We start from the raw sequence: 14,776 nt of genomic DNA on the forward strand, positions 1-14,776 counted from the left end.
TAGTGATTAGCCTCTCAGCCACATCCTCAGATATTTTTTAACATATATTTTATTTAGAGACAGTCATCTTGCTGAGTTACTTAAGAGTGCCATGCTATGTAGTTGAGGCTGGATTTAAACTTGAGATCCTCCTGCCTCAGCCTCCTGAGCCACTGGGATTACAAACATGCACCATCACACACAGACTACAATTTCCTACTTATTCTGTTTTTCTAGAGATTCCAGATTACATACTATACTCCTCCTTCCTTCCTTCCTTCCTTCTATCCATTCTTCTTTCCTTCCATCCTTCCTTCCTTCCTTCCTTCCTTCTATCCATTCTTCTTTCCTTCCTTCCTTCCCTGCATCCTTACTTTTTTCCTTCCTTCTTTCTTTCCTTCCTTGTAATGCCGGAGATCAAACCTTGGGCACACTAGAAAAGCACTCTACCACTGAGTTATTCTCACAGCCCTTTTTTTAAATTTTATTTTGAGACAGGGTCTTTCCATGTTGCCCAGGCTGACCTGGAACCTGTGATCCTTCTGCTTCAGTCACCAAAGTAGTTGGGTTACAGGATGCACCACTTCACCTGGCTTCCATTTATGAATTGATGATGTTATTTAAAAGTATAAAAAGAGGCATTTTGAACCTGTCACAGGTTGTGTGGAACCCTCAACAAAGCCTCTGTGGATTCTTGCCCACATGCATCACCTTACTGAAGTTATGGTAAAGTGACAGACAACTCCAACTATGGGACATGTGACAAAATATCTGATCATTGTCAGATCATGAAAGGTGAGGGAAGACTGAGGACCTGTCACACACTGCAGCCAAATCATGGGAAAGTACATTTAAGTGCAACTTGTGTTTCTAGTGATCTCACAGAGTAGGAAAAGGACCTTAGTGGAAGAACTGGGGCCGCTCCAGGGCTGTCTCTGTGCTAGTCAATGGTACTGCACCAAAGTTCCCACCGTGGTCTGCTCACTGTGGGAGTCGTGTAAGATGTCACCCTTGGAGCAGTGGGCTGAGGGACATAGGGATGCCCTTCAGTAGGCATGCACCTTCTCTGGAAGTGCACACCGAGGCCAAGATGAAAAGGTCAAAAGCAAACACAGTAAAGTAGGAAAAATGAAAAAAAAAAAAACATGTTTTACAACTAAGTTTTTCAGGCCTTAATACTTTGCCATATTTGATTCACTACATTCTAATAAGAATAACATAGAGGGCTGGGGTTGTGGCTCAGCAGTAGAGCGCTCGCATAGCACCTGCAAGGCGCTGGGTTTGATTCTCAGTATCACACAAAAATAAATAAATAAAATAAAACTAAAAAAATGTTTTTTTTAAAAAAAGGATATATTATAGTCAGGCATGATAGCACACACCTGTGTCCTATCAGCTTGGGAGGATGAGGCAGGAGGATGGCAAGTCCAAAGCCAGCTTCAACAAAAGTGAGGCACTAAGCAACTCAGTGACATCCTGTCTCTAAATAAAATACAAAATAGGGCTGGGGAACCAGTTCAGTGGTTGAGTGCCCCTGAGTTCAATCCCTAGTACCCCCACCCCGCAAAAAGACTTTATTATAGATAATACTTAGACCCCTGATCTGCCCCTTTGCTATTCTGTTTGCTTCCCACTTGCCTCATGAGCACTATTGTCATCTTGATGCCCACCTTATGCATGTTTTAATGCTATTTCATGTGAATATATTGTTTTACTCTGAGGATAAAATTTATGGAGGTGAGAATACACTCAGTATATCTGAATTGTATGCTTCAAAGGGGTTAAACTGATAAAACTTTTATGTATTTTAACCAAATGCACATAGAAAATACCAATTTAAATGGACTTTATGTCATGCTTTTTATGAAAACTTTCCCATTCAACCCTCTCAGGCTGAAGAATTCTTTCTTTAGTACACTTCGTGTACTTGCTACAGATGACCTCACCCACAACCCTTTATGGCCATAGGTGTACGGTTCTTTTTTTTTTTTTTTAAAGAGAGAGAGAGAGAGAGAGAGAGAGAATTTTATTATTTATTTTTTAGTTCTCGGCGGACACAACATCTTTGTTTGTATGTGGTGCTGAGGATCGAACCCGGGCTGCACGCATGCCAGGAGAGCACGCTACCACTTGAGCCACATCCCCAGCCCGTGTCTTTAACTCTTGAATGAGGAGCCCTGGGACCCCCAAAATCTAGATATTCTTTTTTTGGTATATTATACTAGTGAGAAGTCTATGTTCTCAAGGTCTGTGGAAGGGAAGGAGAGACAGAGGTTGAAATTGAGGAAAGGAAGACTCTAAGAGTAAATACTCACAGGCTTCTCAAAACGTGAACAATGAAGGTAAAATAGGGTGATGGAAAAAGGTGGAAGACAGACTTTTGAAGGAATCTGTGGATGAGTGAGGAGGAGGATGGTGACCCTGGAGGTGAACTAGCAACACAGGAAGGGGCCTAGGGAGAGAGAAATGAAGGCCTTCTGTTTAGGAGGCAGGATATTCCCTGGGGTGTCCTCAGAGTCAACCTCAGTTTTCTGGTCAACCTACCTACTTTCAACCTGGGCCCAGATGTTATGATGGAAGAGGAGGAAGACAGGGAAAACAAGAACTTTATTAGGGTAACACAGAACCATGATAACTCTACAACACGGGCTGGGGAATCAATTAAAATACTGGGTGCATAGGGTTCCCAACTAGAGGGATTCTTGAGGTTGGGGTCTGTGGCCTCCAACCAAATGTCTTCTCTTTAGCGCCAGCAGGATGAGACCTTCTTGGCCTTCTCACGGCGGCGCTTTCTCCCTGGCAGGGAGGACACGAATCGCTTCCTGAGCCAATGGAAAAAGCCCTGGAAATTCATGCAGGAAGTGCGTTCTTTATCTGAAGGCAGGTCCCCCTCCTCTGGCTGCTCTGATGACCCTGGGGAGCTCTTTGCAGTGCCAGGCTCCTGGCTTTCCATCTGCCAAGACAAAGAGGAGGCCTTAGAGACATTCAGGGTCAGCAGCAATGGGGCCAATATCACTCATTTATGGATTTCCAATTTACTTTGTTACCAAAATGAGCCAACTGTCAATGCAAAGTGTCAGACTCACTCACATTAAAGCCACACACAGGCACACACACTGGTCTGTACAGGGCTTCTCTCTGTCCTCCCCCCTCTCTCTCTCAGTGCTCCCTGGCATTGCCCAACACCTCTTCCCTGACCCCTTTCCTGGTTGAGGACCTTCTCCCATAGCTCATCTGCCCAGACACTGGGGTCCTCCTCTGCTTCACAGCAGGTACAAGGACTCCATGCTGTCCCACCTGGCACCCCCACTGGGCCTGTCCTTCCTCTGCAGGGGGGCAGCTCTGTGCTCACCTCAACAATTTCATCCTCCTCAAGCTCAGGAGGCATTTTTAGGAACTGCTTGCTCTCTCCATTTTCCTGTGGCATACATTTGGGCAAGTCCTGACAAGCCTCCTCCTCTTCTTCGGGACTGACCTGAAGCATCTGGGAAGACACACTGATGGACAGATGGACATCTTCCTCCTGGGGAGAATAAGAGAGCACAGGGTCATCATCTTCATCATCATTCAGACTGTCTAGACATACCATAATGGTTTTCGAGAAATCATCCAGTTCCCATACAGTCTGGGTTGTTGTTTCCTTTTGGTACTTGTCCATCCTCTGGTCATCGTCACTTTGAGCTGAGTTAGGTGCTGAGTCTTCTTGGAGGCTGTGCAGATAGGCATTCACGACCTCGTCGATGTCTTCTTCGCCCAGCTCCTCTGGCTTCTCCTGAATTTCATTTCTTCTCCCCATGGGTCCCCTTACACTTTGGGTTCCCCATGGCCCTTGGTCAGGAGGGAGGGAGGGATCCTCAGAGGTCACATCTTCACCCGGTGTGATAGCCTCACTGGCAACGTTTTCCTCGGAGGGGAAATAGCCTATAGAGAGGCTCTGGTGGGAATTGGATTCTGAAACGGACTGCTCTATGTCAGAGCAGCTGCTGCCAGAGGACGAGTCGTCCATGGGGTCCAAGAGCTCAAATGCCCAGTCTCTTTGGACCCTGGAAAATTCAAAAGAAAAACATTAATGGATGATATGGGGGAAGCTACTCATGTACTTTTCCAAATGATGCCCATTCCTTTATCCATTCCCAGCTATCCCACTGAGGCAGAAGTGCATCCTGTATTTGCACTCTCCAGTCAAGGGCACAAGAGGCAGTTCTTTCTCTTTAAAAACTCATTTTATTGAATAATGACCCTCTGCACTGAGCATCTCCACCTGAGAGCATGCTTCGTCTTATCACTACAGTGGGAAGAACTGCCTGCCATAAAAGATAGTTGTATAAATTTGAAAAGTATAGGAAAGTCATTGGTGTAAATAAATATCATATATCCCACCATCCAAGGAGAATGACAATCCTCAGGGAAAGAATTTGGTACATTCCTTTATATTCTTCTTTTTCCTCTTATCTACATATATGCATGTATGCACACATCTATATATATGGGAATTCACATCAAAGACAGTGAGATTATTAAATTTTGTAGCACAACCTGCAGGAAACACATATATGGCTATTCTGTAATCCTTAAGAACTTTCTCATTAACTCTCTTTGGTGATCACCTGAGACAGGGGCAGAATATTATATTTTGGATGTGAGGTGTCCATCGTAAGCTCTTGTTAATTCCAGAATATTCAGAGGTCAGAGGAGTAGAATTGTGAGAGCTGAAACCTAATGAATTCATCGACCATTAACATAGGTGATCAATGAACCTTAGATAATTAAGACCATTAAGAATGGCCTTACTAATGATACTAAAACACCTTATCCACCCATTTTTGCCTTTCTTTAAGTAGTCCTGCAGGTGGAATCATTGATTCAAAGATTACAAATATTTTTAAATTATGAGAATTGGTGTTCAATTACTTTCTAGAAAGAATACAGCTATTTAAATGCCCATCCTGACATCATCTAATGGCATCTGAAGTTCAGCATTTCCTGTGATTCCCAGCAAGTCATTGGGGAAAGGAATATACAAACATTGGCTTTCCCTTGAGATATCTCTCTCTCTCTCTCTCTCTCTCTCTCTCTCTCTCTCTCCTCTCTCCTCTCTCACACACACACTCAAGTACCTTGTAGACTCTGTCACACCTGACTCTATTTACTTTCTGCAGAAAGAGAAGCTTCCAACTCCTCAGGCAGACACAGGCTACCTGAAGTCCTTCAGGTACTGAATCCAGTAACTGAGAAGTACAACTGTCAGGAACCTGGGTTCTGAGAACCTTGGCTGCCGTAGCAATAGAGGAACATGGGAGAGCCACTAATGGGAACGGATTAAAAGGGGATGGAAAACCAAAGGACCCATCCCCTTGCTTTAATCATTATTTTGTGTCCCTGTGACCAAAATATAGGACAAGGACAAGTGAGAGAAGGAAAAGTTTATTGGGGGCTCACATTTTCAGAGGTCTCAGTGCATAAATGACCTGCTTCCTTGCTTTGGGTCCAATGTGGGGCCACACATCACCGGGGAAGGGCCCAGAGGAGGAAAGCTGCTCAGCTGATGGAGGGTCAAAGAGTCCAGGAAAAGAAAGTGGCAAAGATAGAATAATGCTTCCAAGGACAGCCTCCCGTGACCCACCTCCTCCATCTACACTCCCCACGCCTATACCAACCATCCAGGCAGTCAATAAAATTAGGATGGACTGATTTGGTTACTGCTCTTGCAATCCAATTATTTCATCTCCAGCCATTCTGTAAAGGTCGGGCGAGCATCGGAGGAAGAGACCACCAAGAGACTGTCTCATGCAACAGCAAAGGGTTTATTGGGGTCCAGCATGCTGGGGCTCAGAGCTCACATGAATAGAGCAAAGAGGGATAGAGCAAAGAGCCCTGAGAACAGCTTAAGCAGAGCTTATATACTTTTCTTGGAGAGGGCAGGGAGGGAAGTTACATTTTGCAGTTTGGCAGTTGGGGACAGCACATTCTGGGAACAAGATTAGCAGACAGTTCTTAAGATTTCAATAGTGTTTTGTTAAGCATACAGAAAAACAGAGTGACAAGTACCTATTTTATTAACCTTTCAATTCCTCCATTCATACAGGAGCCTTTGGGGAAGATTTCATATTGAAACTAGAGCAGGTGATTAATGGGCCTGAAAGCAAAAACAGACTCACCAGCCCACACATAATATTTGCTAATACATACAGTATATGTACAGAACATCTCCAGAAGCAACAAGATAGTTATTAAGGGCTGGGGATGTGGCTGCAGCGGTAGCACGCTCGCCTGGCATGCGTGTGGCCCAGGTTCGATCCTCAGCACCACATACAAACAATGATGTTGTGTCCACCGAAAACTAAAAAAAAAAAAAAAAAAAATGTTAAAAAATTCTCTCTCTCTCTCTCTCTCTCTCTCTCTCTCTCTCTTTCTCTCTCTCTCTTTAAAAAAAAACAGTTATTAATATTGGTTGGCTCCAAGTAAGTGAAAAGAGGGTTGGATATAGATGTTTGACCCTATAACATTTAGTACCTTTTGAATTTTATCTCTTTCTTTCATTTTTATTCATTTTTATTTATTTATTTGCTTATTTACTTACTTACTTATTTATTTTATTTGGAGTGCTATTGATGGACCCCAGGCCTCACATGTAGAGAAACGCACTACATTGAACTACACCCCCAGATCCCCTTCGCCGCTTGAACCATGTGACTATATATTACCTGTTTCAAAGAATAAATAGTATTCTAATTCAATAGGCCACAGGAACCTAAAAACACAAGTCCATTAGTCAGTTGTCATTAAGTTGGTTCACAAGTAAAGCCTGTTTCTTCTCTCCCGAGCACAAGGAGTGTAGTTCTCCAAAATGTAAGTGAAGGAGTTTTGGCCGTATCTTGTTTGAAAAATGAAAGACAAGTTGAACTAACCTGAGTCAATCTGGCTGAAGCTATAAAGCCAGTGCGTGCTTTTCCACTGTCTCTTTTTCCTGCCTCATGAGGCATGGAACTATCTCACCAGATGGAAGCCTGATTAGCCCGAGTGCATGACTTCTAAGTAGTAGACACCCACCTTTCCACCACCCCTGCGCTACAATACACTGGACAGGCAGCATGGGGGAGAAATAACCTTTATTGTTTTAAATGACTGAGTTAATGGAATTGTTTGTCACCATAGCATGGACGAGCCTATCCTCGCTGATAAAAGATTTAACTAGATGATCCTGGACACTTTTTCCAAAATCAAAATATGTGATTTTTAAGAATATTTTATGCTTATCCTCTTGAATTAAGAATGATTCATATATTTGTAGCCACATAAATATTAATTTGAGCAACAATATGAATATTTACTTATGATTATTTTTTAACAGATAATTCCTATTCCTTTATTTTAGAATTAAATAATCCCTTAAGCACAATACATAGCAGGTGACAGTTTCCTGTGCCTTCAATCACATAACATGTTTTTTTTTTCTCTTGATAATTCATACATTTGAATCAAATGGTGTATAATTTCTCATTTTTCTGAGTGTACAGGTTGCAGAATCACATTGGTCATACAGTCACCTATATACATACAGCAATAATAAAGTCTATTTTATTCTGCTGCCCTTCCTATCCCCCCTTCCCCCTCCCCTCCCATCACTTCTCTCTACCCAATCTAATGTGACACATTTCTTTTTTTTTTTCTTTTTCCCCTCACAACATCATACATGTATTCTGTATAATGATGAGGGTCTCCTTCCATCTTCCGTGCAATTCCCCTTTTCCCTCCTTTTCCCCTCCCACCTCTCTTCCCTATTTAGTGGTAATCTTCTTCTCATGCTCTTCCTCCCTACCCCATTTTGAGTCATCCCCCCTTATATCAGAGAAGACATTCAGCATTTGTTTTGAGGAACTGGCTAACTTCACTTAGCATAATCTGCTCTAATGCCATCCATTTCCCTGCAAATGCCATGATCTTGTTATTTTTTAGTGCTGAGTAATATTCCATTGTGTATAAATGACACATTTTTTTATCCATTCATCTATTGAAAGGCATCTAGGTTGGTTCCACAGTCTAGCTATTGTGAATTGTGCTGCTATGAACATTGATGTGGCTGTGTCTCTGTAGTATGCTACTTATGATTATTAATCCAGGCCAAAATTTGGCAATTTACATTAAAACCTCAAAAACATACACCTTTTGACCAGGAAATTGTACTCCTAGATACTAATCTTAAGGAAGTAATCTGTAATAATTTTATTGAACAGTTATTATGCCATAGTCATTATTCTAAGTGCTTTGCACAAATTAACACTGAGTGCTTATAGTACCCTATGATGCATCATCTACAATTATTATCTATTTTTATCACATTCTTACACAAGTTAATGGAATGAGTTAATGGAATTGTTTGTCACCATAGCATGGACGAGCCTCCTACACAAGGAGACTGAGACTTAGAGAAGTTAAGCAACTTGGTTCAAATTATATAGCAGAATATTCTAATCCATCAGCCTGACACCCATGGCTGTGCTTTCAATCATCATGATAGACTGCTACTTTTTTTTTTTTCCCACTTGCCATGTTGAGCTGCTTCCTTCTGCCACAGTGTTCTGCCTCAACTTGGGTCCAGAGCTGTGGAGTTGACTGACTGTGGACTGAAGCTCTGAAATATTTGCTAAATCACCTAAGTTGTTCTTGTCAGGTCTTTTGGTCATGACAATGCAAAGCTGGCAAAAACAACTGGGAAACTATTTAATATCTAAGTGTAAGAGACTGGTTTGAAACAATTATGTTAGCACTATGTGATAGGGTACTTATACACATGCAGTCTTTTTTAATTTAATTTTTTTTTCTCATGATCTGGGGATTAAACCCAGGGCCTCACACATGCTAGGCAAGCACTGTATCACTAAGTTACACCCTCAGCCTTTTTTATTTTTGAGACAGAGTCTCACTAAATTATCCAGGCTGGCCTCAAACTTGTGATCCTCCTGCCTCAGCCTCCCAAGTCACTGGGATTATAGGCATACACCAAGACACCTGACTTTAAACTCAATTTTTAAGAATCATTTCAACAAACATTTATTAAGCAGCAATTAAATATCAGACAATGGTCCAAAGAGGCACATAAACAGATGTTTATAATATATAAAATGAGAACAAGTTAAGAAAAAAAAAAGCCTAGTCCCATTTTTTCAAAAATTATATGTTGTAACTCAGTGGTAGAGTGTTTGATCAGCATGTGTGAGGCACTGGGTTCAATTCTCAGCACCACATAAAAATAAATAAATAAAATAAAGGTATTGTGTCCATCTACAGCTAAAAAAGTGTGTGTGTGTGTGTGTGTGTGTGTGTGTATGTATATATATAGTAAGTATAAAAGTATAAGTATAGCCAAGCACAGTGGCTCATGCTTGTAATTCCAGCAGCTCCAGAGGCTGAAGCAGAAGGACCATGGGTTCAAAGCCAGTCTCAGCAAAAGTGAGGCACTAAGCAACTCAGTGAGACCTGTCTCTACATAAAATACAAAATAGGGCTGAGGATGTAGCTTAGTGATTGAGTGCCCCTGAGTTCGATTCCTGGTACTCCCCTCAAAAAAGTATAAGTGATGTGTATGTGTGAGTGTGTGTGTGTATGGGTGTGTATGCATAGACAAGAGTCTAGAAAGTTTATGTCTGGCTAGTAGAATCTGGCATGGATTTTTCTTTTAAATACCTACAGGTGTCTTCTGAGTTTCTATAACAGGCATAAATTCTACTTAATTAAAAGTTCCACACCACATCTAGAGTTATTGTGCCATAGTCATAATTCTAAGTGCTTTGACAAGAGTTTGCATGTAGTTACTTAATTTCAGTCAGCAATCTCAGGGAAGAGAAGTAGGGATGAGGCAAAGTAAAAGTGAGTTAATAGAAAAGTGAAATGAAGGGTATGTAAAAGATAATCACCACTGTGGGAAACAGATGTGCTGTCTCTAGAAATCCCTCCAGAGAGCCATAAAATGGGCCTTACAACTGCCCGTCTAAGGGACATAACATGGGAGGATTCGTCTACAGGACCCTTGCCCATGGGTAAGGGGCATCAATTCCCTCCCATTTTCCATTGCATGTTTGCAGAAGGGATGAGAAGATTGATGTAGGTGTCCCACTGGCTACAGCAGAGAAGCCTCAGGACAAACAACAACAGCTTCACGGAGCAGCTGGAGTGAGCTGGGGTGAGGAACTGAAGAGTTGAGAGGGTGGATGTGGCTGTGCCTCATGTAGCCTGATAGGATGTTCAGGGAGGGAGACAGCTGGTTCTTCAAGTTGTCACTTGTCAGTTAAAATATTGGGAGACCCAGGTTTCATTTTTACTTTAGAATAAGAGCAATTATAGTAGAAAAGGCCAAATAGAAGCCCCTTGCCCCACTTTCCTACCCACCAAGAGAGTAAATAAAAACCATATCCCATCTCAGAGGCGCAAGGTACAGATTCAAGTCCACTCTCAAAGATAAAAAGGATGCCGCCTGGTGATTCCCATTCAGTTATCATTTTGGCTTTTATAAAAACCAGCTGGTGGGTGACTGCGGACTACTTGAGTTTAGAAAGGAGTAGCCCCAATTGCAGCCATGAAGCTGGATGTGGTAGCTTCACTAGAGAAGACTCATAGAGCCTTGGGTAGATAATATGCAGTTATTGATCTGGTGAACATATTCTTTTCCATATCAGCCAAAAAGAAGGATTGAAGCCATTTCCATTTGCACAGAATGACAGCAGTATATTCATGGATTACGGTCAAAGGACTATGTTAATTCTCCATTTTTAAAATTTGTTCTTTTGAGATATGCATGTCAGTAGAGTGTATTTTGACATATTGTATGTACATAGAGTATAACTTATCCTAATTAGGATCCCATTCTTATGGTTGTACAAGATGTGAAGTTACACTGATCATGTATCCATATATGAACATAGAAAAGTTATGTTTATGTACTAGGGTTCTCTAGAGGAACAGAATCAACAGGAAATACAATTATAAAAAGAGGAATTATTAGGTTGACTTAGGTGACTGGAAGATGGAGAGTCCCGTCTGCAGGCTGGAGAGCTGGAAGAATCAGTAGCTTTATAGTCCAAGATGCTGAAGCCACAGAACAAGAGGGATCCATGGTGTTACCCTAGTCTGAGACTGAAGGTTTCTGGGGAATTACTGGCAGAGTCCACTTTGGAAGAGTAAAGAAGTGAGAGTCCGATAACTTCAAAGGATCATAGCAGAAATCAAGAACCTGTTCAAAAAGAATGGAGCTTGCATCTGTTGCTGCTTCCTTGTTCTTCCAACTTTTATTCCGTCCAAGACATTATCCTATTGGATAGCGCTGCCCATGCTTAGGGAGGTCTCCATTTCAGTTGACTATCTCACATGCCAATCATTCCTAGACACACCCTCATTGACACACCCATAAACCTCTTAATCCTCTGTATCTCTTAATCCAATCAAGTTGATGAATGCGAAATGGTCAATACAGTCCAATGCATTCTACTGTCTTTTCTAATCCTATTCCCCATCCCTTCCCTTCATTTTTTTTGGTCTAATCCAAAGAACTTCTATTCTCCCCCTGCTGGGGCCCGGCTTATTGTGTTAGCATCCACATATGAAATATCATTTGGCCTTTGGTTTTTTGGAATTGGCTTATTTCACTTAGCATGATAGTCTCCAGTTCCATCCATTTACTGGCAAATGCCATAATTCCATTCTTCTTTATGGTTGATTAATATTCTATTGTGTATATATACCACATTTTATTTATCCATTCATCTGTTGAAGGGCACCTAGGTTGGTTCCATAGCTTGGCTATCAAGAATTGAGCTCCTGAGGCTGGGGATGTGGCTCAAGTGGTAGCGCGCTGGCCTGGCCTGCGTGCGGCCCGGGTTCGATCCTCAGCACCACATACAAACAAAGATGTTGTGTTGGCCGAAAACTAAAAAATAAATATTAAAAAATTCTCTCTATCTCCCTCTCTCTCTCTCTCACACACACACACTCTCTCTCTCTTTTTTTAGCTTTTCTTTTTAAATTTTATGTTATTTTTTTAAATTTTTATTTATTTTTTTTAGTCATACATGACAGTTTGTCACACTCTCTCTTTAAAAAAAGAATTGAGCTCCTATAAAATTTAAACACTGAATTTAAGTCCTTTGGGTATATACCAAGGAATGGGATAACTGGGTCAAATGGTGACTCCATTCCAAGTTTTCTGAGGGATCTCCATACTGCTTTCCAGAGTGGAATTTTTCCATTTTTGGACACAGGGACATCTACTATCTTGGCATTCAAAAAAAAAATCACATTGATCCACTATTTTGAAGATACCTATTAATGAACGAGAGGTGGGTCTATACTACTAAAAAATAATCCAGAGAGTGAGAAATCAACCCTGTGAAGATCCAGAGTCCTACCAGACAACTGCAGGACATGCACAGCTATCCCTTACAAAGTAAAGGGTGATTACTTCATCTTTTAGTTACTGCTTGTAAGAGATAAACATGATATTTGTTAAGCTTCTTTAGGTTTTGCCTGCAGAATACTTCACATTGTTACACACTACTTCAATCCATTTATAAGGTGACTTGGAGAGTTTATGGCTTTGGACTGGAACCAAGAGCAAGGAAAGATTCTGTAACAGGTCCAGTTTTCAGTAAAAGCAGCCTTGCTGCTTGGGCCATACAAACCAATAGATCCCATGATAGTTGGAGCATCTGTGGAATAAAAAGATGCCACATGAGTCCTTTGGCTAGTCCCACTTGAAAGACTGCAAGAAGACCCCTAGGGTTCTCCAAGCAGTGCTATGGACATTCTACTACAAAGAACTATACATCATTCAAAGTGCAGCTCCTGGAGGCTACTGGGTCCTGATACAGTTAGTTTCTCACTATGAGATATTCAATGACCTTATGACCAGAACAGCTCATCATGAGCTGGATGATCTCAAAGCCCCATGTTAAAAGAGATTGTGCTTAAACAGGTGCAGCTGCATGAAAGGTGGCCCGGACCCTGTGATACCTCTACTGCCACTCTGATTGACATCTTTTCTTTGGTTCTCACTATGACCTCATGAGAGTTCCCTGAGACTTGCTAACAGAAGAATTACCTAAGAGAATTCACAGAGGGTTAGCTTGATGGAGTTGGTGCAGATTGGTAATGGAATGCTGTTCACATCATTCCCATTCAGGGGTGACCTTAAAAGATAGTGGTGTGGGGAAAGAGAGCAGTGAAGACAAATTCTCTATGGGAAGGCCTCTGTCTTAGTCTGTTTCATGTTGCTATAACAAAATACATAAGGCTGGGTATTTTATAAAGAAGAGAGATTTATTTGGATCATGATTCCGATGGCTGGAAAGTCCTAATTGCATAATGTCTAGTGAAGGATCTCTGTTATGGCACTACATGGTATAACAGGGTCTTCACAGACAGCCGTGAAAGAGTAATGAGCAGATGTATGTGGAAGGGAGACTCCAGGCTCCCTGGATTCTTCTCTAAAATAGACCATATCTTATGCCACAAAACAACTCTTAGCAAATTAGCAAATGCAAATATATATATATATATATATATATATATATATATATATATATATAGAGAGAGAGAGAGAGAGAGAGAGAGGAGATAATACCCTGCACTCTATCAGATCACAATGGGATAAAATTAGAAATCAATGAATCAATGATAAAATTAAAAATAGAAGCTACTCTAACACCTGGAGACTAATTAACAGGCTATTGAATGACGGATGGATAGCAGAAAATATCAGGGATGAAATAAAAACATACTTAGAGGTAAATGAGAACACTGGTACAACACATCAAAATCTTTGGGACACCATGAAGCGGTGCTAAAAGAGGAAAGTTCATTGCATTGAGCTCTTTCATTAAAAAAAAAAAGAAAGTCAATGAATAAATGCCCTAAGATTCCATCTCAAAGTCATAGAAAAAGAAGAACAAATCAACACCCAAAGCAATTGAAGACAGAAAATAAAAATCAGAGCTGAAATCAAGGAAATCAAAACAAAAGAAGCAACTCAAAAAAACTGACAAAACAAAAAGTTGGTTCTTTGAAAAAAATAAAAATAAAATGGATAAACCCTTAGCCATGCTAAGGGAGAGAGAAAGAAAACTCAAATTAATAAAATTTATGATGAAAAAGGAAATATCACTAGGGACACGATTGAAATACTGAAGATAATCAGAAAACTATTTTGAAAATATATACTTCAATAAAATAGATAATCTTGAAGATATCAACAAGTTTCTAGAGACATATGACCTATCCAAACTTAATGGGAGGACATACACAATTTAAACAGATCAATTTCAATGGGAAGGCCTCTGTCTTAGTCTGTTTCATGTTTCTATAACAAAATACATAGAATACACTATAGAATGAAGGAATGGATGAAGTAGAAAATCCTATCAAAAGCCTACCAATCAAGAAAAGTCCAGGACCAGATGGATTCTCAGCCAAGTTCTACAAGACTTTCAAGGAAGAATTAATATCAATTCTCCTCAAATTATTCCATGAAATAGAAAAAGAGGAAACCCTTCCAAAATCATTCTATGAAGCTAGTACCAACCTGATAGCAAAACCAAACAAAGACACATCAAGGAAAAAAAAAAACTTCAGACCAATATACCTAAAGAACATAGATACAAAAATTCTCAATAAAATCCTGGCAAATTGTATACAAAATATATTAAAAAGATAGTGCACCATGATCGAGTGGGGTTCATTCCCAGGATGAAAAATTGGTTCAATGTATGGAAAGCAATAAACATAATTCATCATATCAATAAACATAAAG

General features: G+C 40.6%; 1 protein-coding gene across 1 annotated transcript; it reads right to left on the reverse strand.

The window, feature by feature from the left end:
- Positions 1-2,722: 2,722 nt before the first annotated feature.
- Positions 2,723-3,985, reverse strand: LOC143410563 (uncharacterized protein C12orf71 homolog). Its single transcript, XM_076871418.1, has 2 exons — positions 3,332-3,985; positions 2,723-2,932 (listed from the first exon to the last, which is right to left on the reverse strand). The coding sequence occupies exons 1-2, from the start codon at positions 3,983-3,985 to the stop codon at positions 2,723-2,725; spliced, it is 864 nt and encodes a 287-aa protein (XP_076727533.1).
- Between the last annotated feature and the right edge of the window lie 10,791 nt (positions 3,986-14,776).

The sequence above is a fragment of the Callospermophilus lateralis genome, chromosome 11 (genome assembly GCF_048772815.1).
Source record: "Callospermophilus lateralis isolate mCalLat2 chromosome 11, mCalLat2.hap1, whole genome shotgun sequence".
NCBI lineage: Eukaryota > Metazoa > Chordata > Mammalia > Rodentia > Sciuridae > Callospermophilus > Callospermophilus lateralis.